This window comes from Choloepus didactylus, chromosome 15 (assembly GCF_015220235.1).
Source record: "Choloepus didactylus isolate mChoDid1 chromosome 15, mChoDid1.pri, whole genome shotgun sequence".
In the NCBI taxonomy this organism is placed as follows: Eukaryota; Metazoa; Chordata; class Mammalia; order Pilosa; family Megalonychidae; genus Choloepus; species Choloepus didactylus.
The window spans coordinates 57050334-57070043 of record NC_051321.1 but is presented as its reverse complement, the minus strand read 5'-3'; the positions used below and the strand labels follow the sequence as shown (position 1 = coordinate 57070043).

The 19710-nt window shown below is 36.9% G+C and overlaps 1 protein-coding gene across 14 annotated transcripts in view; it reads left to right on the top strand.

The window, feature by feature from the left end:
- The window catches only part of ANK3 (ankyrin 3), a 516597-nt gene that overhangs the window by 376570 nt on the left and 120317 nt on the right, over positions 1-19710 (top strand). For 11 of the 14 annotated variants that reach the window (XM_037804170.1, XM_037804171.1, XM_037804168.1 and 8 more), the window contains exons 18-23: positions 1183-1281; positions 6082-6180; positions 6269-6367; positions 6868-6963; positions 12840-12912; positions 13079-13141. In XM_037804170.1, the coding sequence (XP_037660098.1) occupies positions 1183-1281; positions 6082-6180; positions 6269-6367; positions 6868-6963; positions 12840-12912; positions 13079-13141 (529 nt within the window). The remainder of the gene's footprint in view (positions 1-1182; positions 1282-6081; positions 6181-6268; positions 6368-6867; positions 6964-12839; positions 12913-13078; positions 13142-19710) is intronic. The other 3 variants (XM_037804174.1, XM_037804175.1, XM_037804173.1) reach the window with 1 other exon arrangement.

Genomic DNA, 19710 nt, shown 5'->3' with positions numbered 1-19710 from the left:
GATTTTAAGTGAACATGTCAGTCCTCCTTTACATAATTCCTCTTTATGCAGTTTGAGTGAGCTTCCTCCAAAATTCTATAAACATTATTAAAAAGTCGCCAGTGTATGAATCTTCCTGAGTCCGATAATTTGTTTGGTGGAATAGCAACCCCTAAATGAATAATGATCATCATGTAGTGGGCTCTGTATCCTTCCTGGAGTGGCTTTTGATTCATTCCTTTCCTCTGCAGAATAGAACAGACTTGATGTTCTCATTGTAAGGATGTTAGAGGGGGAGAAGAAAAAGGCCTCCAAGATTAAAGAAAATTAATTTCTGTGCTGATAATGGATGAAAGAAAAGAATCTGAGAGTACTTACATCAACTCACTTTCTATTAAATATTATTTATAAAAAACAATGCTTTGCAATTATATAGAATTTATAAACCAGCATACCAGTCTTAGTGATTTTTTCCCTTGACAACTACAACAACCATGTGGACTGCACATTCTGTGGTGGGTCAGTTTCACATATTTTGTCTCATTAACCCCAGATACCACCTAAATGATGTGGGAATTCTCACAATATAGTGTTCACATTGCATTTTGCAGATGATCTTTCCTACCCAGAAGCAACATATAGAAAATATTTGTCAGGTCTTGGGTATTAATATTTGGTTGAGAAACTATTATCACTATCTGCCAATATTCACCAGGGTTTTCCTTTGCAAACAATTTTTATTTTAATAATTTTTGCTAAAATTAGTACCATTGGGGATGTGTTAAAAATCCTACATAATTATGTAAAAAAGTGTCTCTATTTTTTGAAAATGAACATGTGAATATGGGGGAGGGCATTATGTCTAGGATTTGCTTCAATATAATTTTACTAAGAAAAGAATAGGTAAAGCAAATCCATCCCTGGGAAAACCTTGATAATTGCTGAATCCATGATGAGTATACAGGGTTCATTGTACCATTCCTTCCACTTTTGATTACATTTTGAATTTTCCATTAAGCTTGCAGGTAGCAATGTTTTCACAGCGTTACTATGGTATGGTATGGTATGTAAAAACGTTCAATAGTTTAATTTTTTTTTAATGTAGAAATTTGGGTTCACTATCATAGAATTCACAAATTGTCTCTCAAACATGGCTATGTGTACCACCGTCCCTCCTGTACAATGACTTTGAATCTTTTGCAGAGTGGCCTGACCCCACTCCATTTGGCTGCTCAAGAAGACAGAGTGAATGTGGCCGAAGTTCTCGTAAACCAAGGGGCACAGGTGGATGCCCAGACAAAGGTATATCCCCCCTTCCTTCCCACATAAAAAGAATGTGCTGTGTAAAATGTCATTGAGTGACTCCTGCACGGAAGCAACTACACTTCTATAAGAGGGGAAAAAAAACTTCCATCATAAGTTTTATACAGTGTTTCAAATGTATATTTCTGCAAAGGACACCAACGTCTCTGGTTGTAACATTCCAGGTGCGGTTGTCTTGTATGGCCTGCGTACCTTATTCTAGTTGAGTGTCAACATAAGGCTGTATGAACACTAGTGATGCCTTGTCACAATTGGTTTGTGTTTCAAAGGCAAAGTGTGAATGCTTGTACCTTTCTTAGTCTTTGTGACTGACTAAAAAAAAAAATGCATGTAGAAAAATGTGTTGGTAATCTGTGACCTCTAATTTTGTTCAGGCATGATTTATGAAAAAGGATAAATTAAGGCCTATTCAATTAGTATTCTTGATGTGGGTGCAGATCATCCCTCCGTCTCTCTCTCCCCCAGCCAAATGAGATGTCTTCTCAAAAAGAAAAAAAAAAATTACCCATTAATCTCATAGAATGCCAGGATTTCAAACTTAGATAATAAAAATGGATCTTTTGTGTCATTGTCAAAGATATGACTTCATATAAGTAATCTCATTCTTCTGAATATTTTCTTCAAGTGCTTAATTTTGTTACCTCTTCATATCAAATCTGTTTTATCTATCTAAAAATGTAACTCTTCTTTCTTTCTATGTGTCATGTTTGATACAAAAAAGAATGCTTATTAAATGTTATACTGGGGATAAAAATGTTTTCGTGTGTAATATAGATAAGTTCTGAGGTATATGGACAGATACTGAAAATTTTAATGATATAGAAGTATCATGAGGAATTAGCCAAGTAAAAACACATTGCAGACATCAAAATCAGATCAAATTTAGCTTAGTCTCTATTTTGCTTGAATACTTTCAGCAAGAAAGAATTCTCTACTTTGGAAATTTGCTTAGTCTTTATTTTGTTAAGCGTATTCATTTTGCACTGTTTTATTTACACGCACATACACACACAAAGACAAACTCTTTTTTAGGTTACCTCTTCTTCTATAGATAAAACATTTTAGTGGACAAGGACTGGGTCAAATTTCCCAGTACTTTTTCTGCCCCAACACATCCAAGGTATACACCAAAATTCAGTCAGGAAACCATAGGGTCAGGGGTGCGGGGAGGAGAGAGATGGCTATTTTGAAATTTTTGCACCCAGTTTGCACCTGGGATCCCTCAATTTAAGACTCTAAGGTTTCTCTTTCCTCCTAACTCAGCCCAACTCAGGTCACAGTCATTGATCATTTTTGTATTTGCTGCAATAATTTATGAAGCATATACCTTTTCCTGCCAGTTCCGGTTTGCTAATGCTGCCGTTAAGCAAAATACCAGAAATGGATTGGCTTTTATAAGGGGGTTTATTTGATTACAAAGTTACAGTCTTAAGACCATAAAAGTGTTCCAACTAAGGCATCAACAAGAAGATACCCTTCACTGAAGAATGGCCGATGGTGTCTGGAACACGTCGGTTAGCTGGGAAGGCACGTGGCTGGAGTCTGCTCTTCCCGGGTTGTGTTTCAAAATGGCTTTCTCCAGTGTCTCTGGGCTTGTCTCTCTTAGCCTCTTCTGCACCTGTATATCTAACCATCTTGGGGCCCTTTCAGTTTCTCCAGAGCAAACTCTGGGCTTCAACTCTAAGCTAAACATCTTTCTGTCCACATCTCCAAGCATCAGCTTTCAACGGCCACTTTAAAATGTCTCTCTCAGCTACTCTTGGGGCATTTTTTCCTCTCTTAGCTTCTCCAGAGCAAACTCTGGGCTAGCATCTCAAAGTTTCAGCTCCAAAGCATTGTTCCAAAAGTCCCTCTCGGCTGCCCTGAGCTCTTTCTGTTGGTGAGCTCTTTTATCTTTTAATCTCTTTTAATCCAGCGATTAAATCAAGACCCACCCTGAATGGGTGGGGCCCATATCTCCATGGAAATAATTTAATCAGTCATTTCACCCACAGTTGACGAGTCACATCTCCACGGAAACAATCGAAAGATTCCAACCTAATCAATAGTAATACATCTGCCCCCACAAGGTTGCATTAAAGAATATGGCTTTTGGGGGAACATGATATATCCAAACTGGCACACTGTCCTTTACAGGTTTTGCAGAATATCTCACTTCAGAAAGCAAATCTCTGTCTCTTACAAATTCTTTACCCTTCCTTTTCTTCTCAGCAATGATCATAGCCTCCTAAAGGAGGTGAGGCTATAATTGTCCTATAACTAAAGTAAAGAAGTCCAAAGAGATGGGTTCTTGGGACTTGCTGCTTAACTTAATGAATAAGGAAGCTAGATATCTTCAAATATCTTGAAACGTCATATTTCAGATTCTTACTAGTGAAGCAGATATTCCCAAGCAGTCAACAGGTGAAATGTATGATGTCATGCTGTTACTGACTTAAATTTTAAAAAATGATAATGAAAATATTAAGGACTGTTTTCTCTTGTGGGAAAAGACCAGAAAATCCTACTAGCAGCTTTTGCAGCCCTCCCACTGGCTTTCTATCCCTCTGCACCCCCTCCCCTTTGCATCTGAAGATCACCAAATCAGTTCTGACTCTATCACACTGCTAGCCACAGGGTTAAACAGTCAGTGCTGTTCAGTGAAGATGAAGCAACTGCCTTGGGTTTTGAAAAGGACAATGTTCTGAAACATTTTATTTAGCCCGCTACTGAAACACACAGAGGCATTGATTCTCGGGGACTGATTAGAGAAGTAAGGGTTAATTTAGATTTCTTTAAATGTGGGTAAAAACATGAAGACTTTTGAGAGATTATTTGAAAGTCATTCATTTTACACTCATTTATAGTGCTCCTACTGTTTGCCAGATTCTTACCTGGATGCTTGGACTACAAAGACAATTAAGATATACCCCTCACCCCCACAGAATTCATAGTGTAGAGAGAGCAGGAGATGAAAATAACAATAGCAATAGTAATATAATAATAATAGCAAAGGTTATTATTCATTTTCTCTGTGTCAGCTACTGTTCTAAGCACTCGGTATTTGTTAACTTGATTAATCCTTACCACTACCCTTTGAAGTTGGTAAAATTTGTATCCCTATTTTACAGAAGAGGAAACTGAGACACAGAAAAGTTAATTATGTGCTTAACATCACATAGATAATTAGAACAAAGCCTGATTTTGACCATAAACACACACGCACACACACACACACACAATTTTAAGATATAAGTATTTATTGTATTTTTTATAAAGCTGGGGAAGGTAGAAGGAAAATACAGCTGGTTCAGTATCACAGGAACATGAGAAAAAATTGGGGGGCAGTGTCCCCAGCTGCTGCTAGAAAATTGAGAATATCTAACAGGGCCTAATGCACCAGGCTAAACAAGTTCAGCGTTTTTATCCTGTTTGAACTGGGCAGTCATTGAAGGTTTGAAACAGAATAGTGATAAGATCAGACATACGGCTTAGAGAAAGATCACCAAAGACTGTACAAAGAATGATTTGATAAAACAGTCTGGAGCAAGGGCAGTTGGAAGGCTATGGCTGAGTCCCAGGTGAAGAATAAAGAAGGCCTCAAGGGAATGGCAGATGGGAAGTTGATGAACAGGAGAGAAATTTAGGAAAGACAAACAGAATTTGAAGACCATGTGTATATGGGGATGGAGGAAGGGTGAGCTGTTCAGGACAAATCTGAAGATCTCGCCTGTGTAATTGGGTGACCATCCGTAACATCAACTAAGACGGAGACTGAAGGAGGAGAAGCTGGTTGGGGGAAGAGAACAATAAATTCTGTGTTGGGTGTGTTGAGTTTTAGATTACCTAGAAATATCCAGTAAGCAACTAAAGTATTGATCTTGGACATAGGAGGGAGGTCTGGACTGAAGATTCAGATTTGGGAGTCATCAGAATAAATGTATTTGTTGAAGTTGTGGCTGTAGATGTGATCACTAAGGAACACTGTGGGGGAGAATAAAGACAAAACCTCTGGGATCAGCAACATTTTCCGGTGGGTGGGGAGGCAGAAGATGGCCTGGGTGAGGGTTAGAGGAAAATCAGGAAAGAATATGATATGGAAGCCAAGTCATGAAAGACTGTCAAGGAGGGTGTGTCAGATAAGAGAAGCACTGAAATGCATGCCCTGGATTGTCACTTAAGTAAGTGGAAGGCAGTTTCGTTGGAGTAGTGGAGGCAGTGAGTTGTGGGGAGATTGGTGGGGGGAGGGGGAGCGGACAGTGGATGATGATTCTTTCAAGATCACATTCATATTTTTCAGACCACCCTGACTCAAACCTGTCTCTTCCTCTCTAGTATTTCTGTGGCTCTACCATGCATTCTGATAATCATCTACTGCCTTGCATTATCATTTAGCCAATTCAAATTTTTGCCTAGATTTTAAACTTTTAGAAGGTCGAGTGTTCAACAAATTCTTTTCCAAGTCTGTCCACACAACACTCCCTGACCCTTTACAAGAACCACATAGTCTGTGTAGGTGGATTAATTGTGCCATCTTTCCTTCCTATCTTGAAAAGTTGTTATGAGAGTAAAATAAACTGATATGTAAGAGAGTACTCTGGGAAATTAAATTACAATTTACATGTGAAATAGTATTGTTATTTATGTCTATAACTAGCCCTGAGAATTGTCAAGGGTGATCTTTTTGCTGTAGCTCAAACAGAAAGATTAAATAATAATTTTGCTTCTGTTTAGGATAGCTGTTACTAAAATTATACACTTTATGATATTTCTTTTTTAAAAATATATATATAATTACAGATGGGATACACACCATTACATGTGGGCTGCCACTATGGAAACATCAAGATAGTTAATTTCCTGCTCCAGCACTCTGCAAAAGTTAATGCCAAAACAAAGGTAAGCTCCTTTCCCATTTATTTCCACCAAAATCATAGATTTTGTATAAAGGAAGTAAGGGTCATGTCTTCCTTCTTTCGTTCTACAGAATGGATATACGCCATTGCATCAAGCAGCTCAGCAGGGACATACACATATAATAAATGTCTTGCTTCAGAACAATGCCTCCCCCAATGAACTCACTGTGGTAAGAGCTAAGGGCCAGGTCTGCTTACATTTTTCATTGTGCGCTAATGTTGTTTTTTTTTACTTTCATTAATAGTCCTGAATAAACCATTTAGTAGGATGAGGGAAAAAAGGACAATCACCAGATTGTCGTGATCTGTCCAGAGAGAGATGTGATGAGTGTTTCACACTAAAAAATCTGAGTGCACACCAGCTAGTAGCAAATACAGATACAAGAAGAAATATGTGCCCGATTCATTGACTGCTGACTTAGGATATTAAAATGTCTCTTGGGCTCCAGGTGTAGATGCTTAGACTTTGCTATATGCGTAGAAACCGGTTAGGTAGGTTTTGTGCAAGGGATGTCTCTAATCAAAGAGTTTCTTGTGTATGACAATGGGTTGGGCCCGATGAGATGTTGGCCTTATTCTCTGCATAGACAAGACATGGGGGAAACTTATAGACAGAGAGACATGTGGGGTAAGACTTGTTAATTCTTTGCCCCTGTTTTCCCCTTGCCAGAATGGGAACACTGCCCTTGCCATTGCCCGGCGCCTTGGCTACATCTCGGTGGTCGACACCCTCAAGGTAGTGACTGAAGAGACCCTGATCACAACTGTAAGTAGTGAACGGGAACCTTGTTACCTGAGACCCAGTGCTCAGGTTGTATTTAGGCCTGGCTTTTGCTAAGATGAACCCTTCTTTCCTCACCATTTGTAGACTGAACGCCATGTTTCAAAATGTTATCATCTCACTATTGGCAGTCAGGATAGAAAAACTGTCATTTTTTTTTTCTTAATAAAAATTAGAAAACTAAAAATACCTTCTTTAAAGTTGTATTTGTAGCTCTAGAGATTTTAGCTTCATATAAAGCTAGATTCATTTGTTTGTTTTGATGCCAAAAATAAGTTTTCATGAAATGATGATAAAGGCAGAAGTTCTTTTAACAGCCTTTTCTGACAATGTAAGAAAGTTGACAACTCTTAAGTTGAGTGTTTAAAATGTTTTAACTCAGAAATGATACATGGATCCATTATCATTATTGCAAAATAAATTTACATTGTTCAAAAAAAAATTACAGCGATCAAAGTTGATTTTAACTACCCCTCTCATTGCTCTTCATCAGAAAAACAACAGAATGTGTTATTCAGTTTTAAAGTAAATCTTTACTGGGAGGCCCTGTTGCATCAGATACAGTTTTACAAGCTGTACTTCTAGGACAGCTCATATCTTTTTAACCCCATCTGGTTCCTTTGGACTGCTGAGGATCTGGTAGCTTTGGAATTGAGAGCAGATATTGCACCATATCTCAGGCTTATTTTAGTTATTCCTGACTCTGTGACTCAACACGCAAGCCTTCTGATTGGTGCTACGTACAAGGTAAATTTAGGACTCCGGAACATTTGGAATTATCAGCTCTGCCTTCTTTTCCCTTACACCACCCTCCCACATGAAAAAGACATAGTTGTCTTCTGCAAACCACACACAGCTCTTCATAGCGAAAACATGGATTGGGTGGCTCTATAGCTACCTGTATATTGAGTTATTTGACTATCTCTGGGTTTTGGAAACTAAAAGTAAGCCTGCTGATGACAAGAGAAATTTTGTAACTTGCAAAAGAGAAAAGAAAATAATTGTTTTAATGGGCTAGAGCGGCGGCTCTCAACCGGGGACAGTTTTGCTCTCCAGGGGACATGTGGCAATGTCTGAAGACGTTTTTGGTTGTTCTGACTGGGCAGAGCCACAGGCATCTAGTGGGTGGAAGCCAGGGCTGCTGCTAAACATCCTACAGTGAACCGGGCCACCTTCTATGTGAAAGAATTTTCTGACCCAAAATTTCAGCAATGCTGAGGCTGACAAAACCTGGACTAGAGAAACACTACATGGGTGAAGACGTAAAGAAGGAAAGTGCACCGAATGTCTCTACAAAAGATGCTCTCAGATTTTTATTTGGAGATCCAGGAAAAGTATGTGGCACTGTTTTAAAAGGTTTTCTTTAAAGAAGAAGTTGATGCAGTGGATTAAGGGAGAGTTCAAAAAGATTAAATATCCTGCCTTATGAGTGTACACATCGTGATCTCAGTACTCATAACTCATCATTCTGCAAGCAGCATCCTTAAGAAAAGCACATAGCAAAGGTTTGAAGTCTTCAGATTAAGCACTCTTCCTTCCCTAGCACTTTCCAGGCTCCAAGAGTCCCTTGACAAGTTTTAGTTCAGGAAAGACCCCTCTAACCCAGAAGGTCCAGAAGAAGTGAGGGTGCACTTGTTATTTATTTCCATGGTCTGCAGCCCTACTGTCTGTGAAGGGTAAATTGGCTGTGATTTTCAAGGTCCCTAGTTTCAAGGACAGATTTCTAACTTCAGGATATAATTTGTCCAAGAGAGAAATTCCCACATGTTGATAACCAACATCTCTGAGTATTTCATTATCTTAAAACCTATTATGGTAGCTTATGAGGGGTGACAATGTGATTGGGAAAGCCATATGGACCACATTCCCCTTTGTCTAGTTTATGGATGAATGAGTAGAAAAATGGGGGAAGGAAAACAAACAAACAGAGGCACCCAGTGTTCTTTTTTACTTTAATTGCTCTTTTTCACTTTAATTTTTATTCTTGTTATTTTTGTGTGTGTGGTAATGAAGGTGTCAGGGATTGATTTTGGTGATGAATACACAACTATGTAATGGTCCTGTGAACAATTGAATGTATGCTTTGTTTTGTATGACTGCATGGTATGTGAGTATATCTCAATAAAAAGAATTTTTAAAAAATCTATTATGAAGTACTTTTTAAAAAAAGGTTTAAACAAATAATCTTTATTAACCTTAATTTAAAAGACATTCTATATAGCCCTGTTAAGGGTGGGGAAGGGCAGGGAGGAAGACGAGATGTTAAAGAAGGGCCAACTGTCACAAGACTATGAAAGATTTAAAATACAGCGGGAAGTACCTAAAACTTCTATTTCAATGCATGAGAGAGAATTGAAACATTAAAAACTTTATTTAATTGAATGGCTTTCTCACCTATTAGAAAACTTCAAAATGTTTCTTTGATATCAAAAAAAGCTTTAAGAAAAAATAAAATTACAGAGAAGGCAAAATTTCAGCTTCAGGAAATCTGAAAGAGGGGCTCAGTTTTTTACCAAAAGACATAACGTGTATGAAGTCGGACCATTTCACTCCCAACATCATCAGCTAACTGGGCTAGTGATTTTCCAGCACAGGCTGCAAGAGAAAGAAGACAATTTTTACTGCTAATGGGAAAGGCCCAGTTTGTCTAAGGAAGCAAACGAGGTGTCCACCAAGTGAAGCACCCATGTTGATTAAAAAATAATCCATCAAAATCCCTGAGATGTAGTTCAGCATTGTGGTATATAGCACTTTATTTCAAGCTGGGACACCACCTTGTAACTGACTTAGCAGCTACATGTAACCGAGGTGAGAGCCTGTGATCTCAAGTTAGGTAAACATTGTGCAACCTCCACCAGAGGCTTGATCTTTGCACAGCCTGTTACTGGGGCACCACCAGCTATTGTCTCCATAAGAAGATTTCAGTTTTTCTAAAACCTTAATAAGAAAAATGCATCTTCCATTTGCATGCAATGTGTGATGTGGCAGTTCTGAGAGGCAGGTTGTTTTAGTCAGTTAGATTACAAGCATGGCAGCATAGAAAACTGAATGAAAGAAAGCTGACATCCAAAAGATATGCATAAGCTGTTTGTTTAAAATACCCAGTAGCAGTGAGCAGATCTTGGATTCTTGTGCCATTCTCCAATAAAAGCAATCAGGGCTCCTTGGAGAAATGGCTGATTCTAGTACTGGGGCAGAGAATTATCAAGATGATCCTGGGGCATCTTGTAGTGTCAGAAAGTAAGGAAGTGTTAAAAAGGTGAGGGGGGGGCAGTTATTATCAAAAAGACAAAGGAGCCAACTGAAAGAGCTCCCAAACACCAAAGGTGGAACAATTTGAGCAACAAAATAAATAAAATTATATGGGATTATAATCCAAAATATTAAAAGAAAAAATCCATGTGTCTCTACTGATATAAAGAAAAACTGAATAAGTGAGGAGGAGAAGAGACAAACCTCCCATGGAGAATAACTCCAAGTAATTTATGTAGATTCTATACTCGCAAGAAAATGGAGCATAAATCCCCACTCCTTAAGGGTTGATTATGCATAATGACTGCCTTCCAAAGAATACAATGTGGAAAAGAGGGAAAATAGTTAACTTCACAGTAGAGAAGCCTGTCAAACTACCTCAACCGGGTGATGATGGTCAACGTCAACAGTGATGAGTCATGTTAAAAATACATATCCTACATATGATATAAAGAAATGCCATTTTACTTCTGTGGTCTTCCTCCCCCAAACATATAACCCCAGTCTAATCATGAGACAAACATCAAGCAAATTCCAATAGTGGAGAATGTGAAAGACAACCTACAGAATGGGAGAAAATACTTGGAAATCATACATCTAATAAAGGTTTAATATCCAGAATGTATACAGAACTCCTACAACTCAACAACAAAAAAGACAAACAATCCAATCTAAAACTGGGCCAAGGACTTGAATAGACATTTCTTCAGTGGAGATACACACACAGCCAAAAATCACATGAAAAGATGTTCAACTTCATTAGCCATCAGGGAAATGAAAACCAAAACCACAAAGAGATACCACCTCCTACCCACTAGAATGACTATTAACTTTTTTAAAAAGACAATAACAAGTTTGGTGAGGATGAAGGAAGCCTCATGCATTGTTGGTGGGAATATAAAATGGTGCAGCTTCTATGGAAAACTTTGGTGGTTCCTCAAAATGTTAAGTATAGAATTACCAAATGACCCAGCAATCCTACTTCTAGGTATATACCCCAAAGATTTGAAAGCAGGGACTTGGACAGATATCTGTCCACCAATGTTCATAGCAGCATTATTCACAATAGCCAAAAAAGTAGAAGCTATCCAAGTCGATGAACAAAATGTTGTATATACATATGATGGAATATTACTCAGCCATTAAAAGGAATGCAGTTCTGAAACCTGTTACAATATGGATGAACTTTGAAGATATCATGTTGAGTGGAATAAGCCAGACTCAACATGACAATACTATATGATCTCACTTATATGAAAAAACAAGAATATATAAATTCATAGAGACTGAAGGAAGAGTATAGGTTACCAGGAGTGGAGGAGGAATAGGGAATGGGGAGATCATTCTTAATGGGTGCAGTGTTGCTGTTTGGGATGGTAGAAATGTTTTCGTAATGGATGTTGATGATGGTAGTACAACATTATGAATGTAATTAATACCAATGACTTCTATACTTGAAAGTGGTTAAAATAGGAAATGTTATGTTGTGTATATGTTACCACAATAAAAAATAAGAAGAAAAAAAAATCCCAAGAATGGGGCATCCTACAAAATCTTGATCAGTATTCCTCTAAACTGTCAAGGTCATCGAAAACAAGGAAAGTCAAAGAAACTGTTGCAGACTAGAGGAACCTATGGAGACATGATGACTAAACGTAATATGATATCCTGGATGGGAATGGGATCCTGGAACAGAAAAAGGACATTACGGAGAAACTAAGGCTATTTGAATAAAGCCAGGATTTTAGTTAATAATAAGGTATCAAAGTGAATATAGCTCAATAAAATTGCATTTATAAAAAAAAAAGATTTAAAGAATAATGTATCAAATATCAGTTTATTAGCTATTACAAGTGTATCATACTAATGTAAGATGTTCATAACAGTGGAAACTGAGTGTATAGAATATGGGAACTCTGCTATCACAGCAGCTTTTCTGTAAATCTAAAGCTGTTCTGAAATTAAAAGTTTTTGTTTCAAAAATGCTCAATTGCAAAGCATTATATGCTGGAAGAAGGTCCAAATAATGCTTTAATTGGGAAGAGGGTGTGAAGCACATTTACCAAGTATTTTTCCTAAGACGCAATGAATTTGTACTCTTTCCTAGTTTTAACAACCTAGCTTTTTTATTTCAGTTGTCTTGTTTATATGTGTATCTCCCTGTGTACCATTAGTCCTTCACATGCTCAGTATTAAATGAAGTCTCGTTCTTAAACTAAAATATGAAGTCATTAAGATTTACTAACAAATAATGCTGCTAGTATCTTTGGTTGGATAAAATTGCTATAGGTTTAAAGATACTGAGGAACAAGTAGGAATCAGTAAGGCATTTGGTCTGCACTGTACTGCTCTTTACAGTTTTGTGAGGTTAAAATGATTCTTGCAAATGCATTACCACTCACCTTGCATCCTTTCTCTACCATGTGCGTGATGAGGGCTGTAGTACCACTAAGGGGCAGAATTTTTACATTATTTTATATAGGAGAGCTGCAGGATGTTCAAAATGTAAGTCCCACTTAAAACAACTGATTAATTTAGAAGGAAATGGATAGTGTTATTAAAATGTGCAGTTTGCCCACACTACAGTGACTGCTTTTTTTTGTTACTAGACTATCACAGAGAAGCACAAAATGAATGTTCCAGAAACGATGAATGAAGTTCTTGATATGTCTGATGATGAAGGTATGAGATATATCCCTTGAGTTCGTAATAATTATGAGTGACTGTGTATTTGATGATTCCTGCAGAAAGTTCATTGCAAAAATGTTTTTAGAAATATTGAAATGTTTTGTTGTATTAGGAGTATGTATTTTTCATACGCTTAACATTGTTCACTTAAATCATGCAGTTCGTAAAGCCAATGCTCCTGAAATGCTCAGTGATGGTGAATATATCTCAGATGTTGAAGAAGGTATTTGTGAATTTTTATTGTGATAAAACTTAACTATCAACTTAATCTTTCAAATGTAACACTTTCTTGACTTACTAACTTTTCAAATTATCTTGAGATTATTGATTTATGCATCATTTAAATAATGCATATTTGCTATTACTGATTGCCTTCTTTATTCCCTTTGAATCACCTGTCCTTGAACAAGTTTTCCATCTTGAAGATGCAAAAATGTCACTAATTGTCTGGATTACTCTTTTTCTGTTTGTTTCTGTCAAGCAGAAAGTTGGTATGTTTTATTATTCGCATCTGAAAATCTAGAAAAGGAAAGCTAATTTATTTTATAGTTAAAATTTTTAAAAATAACTAAAGAAAGATAATAACTAAGGGATTAGATCCCCATTCTGAGATTTATTCTAAGCCTTTATTGTAAAAGTAGCCTTTGCTCTTGAACTAATAATGAAAACTCAACCTGAACAAAACACTTTCAAAATACAAATTTTCAATAACCATTAAATATATCAAAATACAAATTATTGTAGTTATACTTCATGTGCTTGAAAGAAACTGTTTTTCTGCCAAACTTATAAATCAGTACATGTGACCAGGTCATGATACATAGATATGTTAATGAATTATAATTTTAAAAGATCTGTTGGAAAACTAGCACATTTAGAATGCATAAATATTACAAGGATAGCAAAAATTGGAATTTCATTGAAATAATGAAATGTTCTCAGTAGAATTTATATTATGTTTATGTTTCATTTTTGCATCATTTGACTCTCCAAAACTACATTCTATCTTATTGTTCCCTCCATTTGCCAACTCTCATATGGTATTTTCTCTTGGATCAGTCTTGCTGATCCTTCTCTACGTTTAAGTGATCTTCCCTTTTTAAATTATTGGTTCCTTGTTTGATGTGCACAAATTTATCTGGAAACCTAAATAGGTAAGGAGCTGACCTGATCCAAGTGACTTTAACCCTGCTGGTGTCCAGTGACTGCTTGCCTGCCGTGGGTGTGCTGGGCCGAGGACTTCCCACCCAGAAGAGCTAATACCCCATGGGCATTTAGGGCCCTGGGAGGCCTGTTCCATTGTCTATAGATGGTATTTTGATAAACATTAAAGGCTTTTACTAACTTTGCTCTTTTTTTTCCTAAAACATCAACTATATATATTGTCTCTGTTTTATTCCAAAATGGGTATTTTTATTGTCTTTAGGATTTTAAGAGTAATATGCCTTACCATCATATTATATTTCAAGGCCTTCTCATGCAACATTTCAGAGTAATTTCTTACATGCGGAAGATGAAAGAAAAACAATGCTCTCATATAGATGCACACACACATACACACAAATGAGGTAAAAAATTGTGTTTTCCTAGAGAAATTGTTTTGAAATATAATATGACCTTCACAGACCTAAAAATGTACTGCTCCTTTAACAAAATATTCTAAAATAGCCACATCAATGAGAGGCCAAGTTTGAATGGACTGTATAACAGCCTTATCTATATGTAGATAGCTAAACCAATAACTTCAAAAAAAGAAATTGCAGTATCTTAAATTGACAGTTGTCTCAGATTTATCTTAATTCCCATTTTATCAATCTTTCTTTAAACTCTTTGGCTCTTGCTTTGTGGGTGTGTCCATGGGCTGTTGGAGTCAAGTGGCTTTTGATTTCATAATGCTGTGGAAGTTAATGTTGAGAGGGTCACTCAATCTGAACAACCATCCAGTGCTGGAATCACGTCTGTGGTATCCCCTGCCAGAAGCTCCTTAGCCCAAATGCCACAATTGATAGGAATTCCCTCATTCCAAACTGCATATTCTGTTTTGAACAACTCCAACTTTAAAAATTCTTCATTTTATTGGGATCCCTTTCTACTCATTGATTCAGGCTTTAATATGTTCAGCTCCCATTTAGAATAAAATCTGCCTCTTCTATGTGATGATCTTTCAGATTTTTGAAAACGCTTTTCCTATCTCCTCTCAGTCGTTTTTTCTCCAGGCATGTCATCGCCTTTTCCTTTCTCTGTTGCCCTCACCAACCTGCACACTCCCCTGTGCATATTTCCCTTTGTCTGTATCCATCTCAAATTGAGGAGACCTGAACAGAACACAAAGTTCTAGGTGTAACCAATGAAAGCAGAGTGTAACAGGACTATAGCTTTGTCCATGGATGATATTAAAAATCTGTACTTGAAGACAAAGATATTTTTAAGTCTGTAATATGCATTTAGTTTGACTCACATTAGTATTAACATTAATATTCCTGAATTTTCCTCACATGAGCTCTGGCAAGGTACCTTTGCCCTATCGTGTATTTACGTCATTCTCTGCTGCATAAACTACCATTTCTATATTACTTCAAATCCCAAAACAAATCATTTTTACATTTTAATTCTGAAAGGACCCCTACAACTTAAATGATAGTTTTTATTTCTGACTCATTTGCCTGATAGTCTTGCCAGAGCTTTAATTGTCACTTTAGTTAGATTTCGTGCTAGGCCTTCTCGACATACGGGACACCAGAGATGATCATTCTGGAAAGCAGGGGGTGGCCTGTGTCAGTAAACCCTTAAAGGGCTGGGGGGAGTTTTAGTTCCACAAAGCCCAAGCATGTTGTGAATTTATCTACCTACAAGAACTATTATAAGATCATTACACTGGTATCCCTGGGTGCTGAGGATATCAGCAGCTTTTAAAAGCTGGGAATAAAAATAATAAGCAATACATGCTGCCAGCTAGCCTCAAGAAAGAATAGAAGAATGACTTTGCAATATGAAAACATTGTTTTAATCCTAAAGTTTAAAAATAGAGTAAATATTAAGGGAACAGTGTAAAGAGTAGACTTTCCACTTCTTCTTCTTCTTTTCCTTTTTCTTCTTTGCATTATCCTTTCCTTTACCCTCTCTTTAATCAGTTATGAGAAATTAATATAAGTGAAAGGATGTTTCAGTTTATTTCTCAAAAAAGAGAATTAAGGAAAACAATTCTAGACAGTGTTATCAGTAAAGAGTAGAACAAAGGCTGAAGTATCAGGAAAGCAGAGAAGAAAAGGGGATAAAGCAACCTTATCTAAGGCAGGTTTTTTACCAACATTATGCAGGTAGGGGTAAGCAGAACTCCTCAGAGGGCTAGAACTGACTTGCAAATATCTTAACATTCCACTGTTTTCTGTTCCAGAAAATATACTAGGTTTGACTTTAGTACCAGTTGGATTTCCTACATTTTATAACTCAGTTTGTAGTTTAGAAAAGTAAAAGAACAAACGAAAGAAAGAAAGAGAAAGTAAAGTAGTTGAGATTAAGGTTCAAGTTCACTTTTAGGTTGAGTCCTCCTCCCAGGCGATTTCACAATTGGCTTTAGTTCAATTCTAATTTTAAATTGTAAATTCCTATAAAATGCACTTTTAATTAAAACATTTTTAATTTTAGAAAAAAGGTATATAATGTTATTTTACCTTGTAGAATTCCAGTTGGTTGGGTTATAGTAACAGATGTAAAGAACTATAGATGGGACATAATGAAAAATGGAATTAGGCCATGAAAAGTAAGAACCAAAAAGGGAGTTCTGTGAAATATGGCTCTACTGAACAGGTTTATGAGACAAACCCTTGCTGGGAAGAATTATCTAAATCTTAGCTACTTACAAGTTTGATAGAGCTGCAAAATCTCATTCAAGATCAAATGCAGTTACTACACATTAGAAGAATAAAAGTAAGGCTAAATATACATCTGGAAGAAATAATTGTCAAGTAGGCATAAGTCTGAATTATGATAAAGGAAGAATAGTTTAGTAGATACTAGAGTGACACGCGTGGTGAGGAGAGTCAAACTCAGCTCGCTTTTGTGCCAAATTTGATACCAAATGGAAGCAACTGCAAAGTAAAGACTGAAAGGGGGTGTCAAAGAACTGAAAGGAGGTGTCAGGATCAGGTAGCTCTTCCAAACTCAACTACCCAGGGGAAGCAAAGCCCCAGATAAATGTTGAGTGGCTTCCCCACCCGGGACAGTGGCAGAGTCGAACAAGAAGACAGATCTGATACCCTATGGTTTTACATCATCTCTATCATTGCTACTCTAACTTGATTCATTTTCTTATGTACAGAACCCAAAAATGTATTACTTTTTTGAGCTTCCAAAATAAAAATGTGCATTTAGGAAAAGGGACCAGTTATGCTCTTGGAAATTATCTTGCAAGATAATAATCGTGATTTTTAAAAGACCTTAGTAAGACTACAGTAGAAATATTATACCTTCTTCTGACCAATGTAGTGAAAGAAATAGTCTGACCAAGATGGAAATTCAAGTAAAATAAATATAGACATAATTTAGAATAGATTTTTAAGAACTCAAGGAAGTAGCTTTTGTAGGCATATCACAGACTAAATATAAAATTAAGTAAAGAAGTTGACTGGGCACAATTTGAAATTCAAAATAGGAGGATGAATTGTTTTGAGAAACTTGTAGCCAAGTATCAAGAAAACCACCAGGAAAATACCCTTTCAGTGCTTCTTTCTTCCAAGTGCCTAGGATTATCCTACTGTATGAATCACCCAGGAAACATCTGCTGTTATTAGCTTTAGAAGTAAATTGAACTATGATGGTATTAGCTGGATGGATCTGGAAAGAGGCCTTGGAAATTAACTTGTCTCAGGTTGTCCAAAGGGGAGATGGTAGTGGTTGTTGTGTCATTGCTGTTCTTAACACCAGCAGAAATTGTTCTTCACCTGAAATTTTATCCATTTTTCAAATACATCTTTAATCATATAATCTAGCCTTTTGCTGCTATTTCTCTGCTTACACTTGGCCTTTCAAATACAATACAGACATTACATAATTGCATGCAAAGCAACTTTCAGCAATAAAGTCCTTATGACAACTTTGAAATACCAGAAGCAGAGACTGAATCTTATTCTTGGGTGTATTTTCAGACCCTAGTACAGTGCCTGGCACACAGCAGTTTTTCACTGCATATTTATTCAATCATATTAAAGTGGACAGAGACTCAAGGGAAGGATAAATTTAGATGGTTCTGAGATCTGGCAGGATGGAGAAAATTTGCCTACTACATTCCTTTTTCCTTCCATTAAACCCCTTTTCACTGAGACAGTCCTAGGCTAAGTGTTGAATTGATAAACAGCTATTAGAATGACTCCCCTAAGTTGTTATCTGCATTTCAAAGAATCCTTATTAAACTTAAAAGAATTTCCAGCTAAAGAAAAAGATCTGTGGAGTCTCAGGGCCATTACTCTAAAAGAGTCCATCCCATCTTTGCAATTGGAATTATTTAGTGATTTCTATCTACCTTATCCACTTAACCAGCTATGTACTTGACATTTCCATTTTGAGTCTCATCATCCCCTAAACATACCCCTCCAAAACAATTCCTCTTCCCAAACTTCTCCTCACTAAGTGGCTCCATCACCCAAACTGTAATGTGTTATTTCCCTTTCTTACCACTTATCTCCAGCCCATCATCAAGTCATACCAATTCTACTTCCAAAATGCATCTCAGTCGTCTCTTGTCCATTTTCACTGCCACTACCCTCATCTAACTCACCAAAATCTCTTACCCAGTTACTACAGGCGCCCCTTTACAGGTCTTCACATCTACTCTCACCCCATAGAGGCAGCTTTCTGCATGCGTTTTGTGCACATACCACGGCAGGCTTTTAAAAATATAAATTGGATCATGGCATTCCATTGCCCAGCTTAAAACCCTTCAAAAGCTTATAATTAAGTTTTTAAGATTCATTCATGTTGTTGCATATAATTGTAGTTAATGAACTATGTATCATATCTTTGGAAGAATCCATTATGTGCTGGTGTCATAATTAAGTTATGTACTCTATTATCAGGAGACATTTGTGTGGTTTCCTTGTTGGGCCTCTTGTGAACAAAGCTGTTACAAACCTTCTTATGTGTGTTTTCTGATAACACGTATATGTATCATTGTGGTGAAATATAGACCTAGGACTGTAATTGCTGGATTGTAAGTTATACAAAGAGAATGGAATTTATCAAAACCAGGCAACACTAAACTAAGGTTGTAGAAGTAGATAGTGAGACTATAAAGAAAATCAAAGAAAAGAATATCACATAAGTCAAGAGAGTGATTACTATTGTGAGGGAGACAGGGGCTGTGATTGGGGAGAAGTGGAGGCTTCAGGGGTACTGATAATTTCTATTTTTTTTTTTTTTGCCCAGGATGGTGGTGTTTATTTTATAAGAATTTGTTAAAATGCATGTTTACATTTTATATGCTCATATGTGTGATTATTCTCTTCCCTGAAAAAAGTAACCACCCCTCCCTCCCCCCAAAAAGTAGCAATACAAAAGTAAAATGAAAACCTCCCGGGCTTTACATTGAACTTAGAAAACAGTTCCTTACCATGGCCGAAAAGCCCCATGTGATTAGCCCCTGCCTACTTCTCCAATGTTTTCTCGATCACACTTTTTGATTTCTTCCTAGTACTCATCTCCGTTTGTTAGTCATTGATTTCAGGGTTCATCAAATTTTTCTCTAAAGGGCCAATTGGTAAAAATTTTTACTTTGCTGGTCAGTGGTCTATGTGGCAC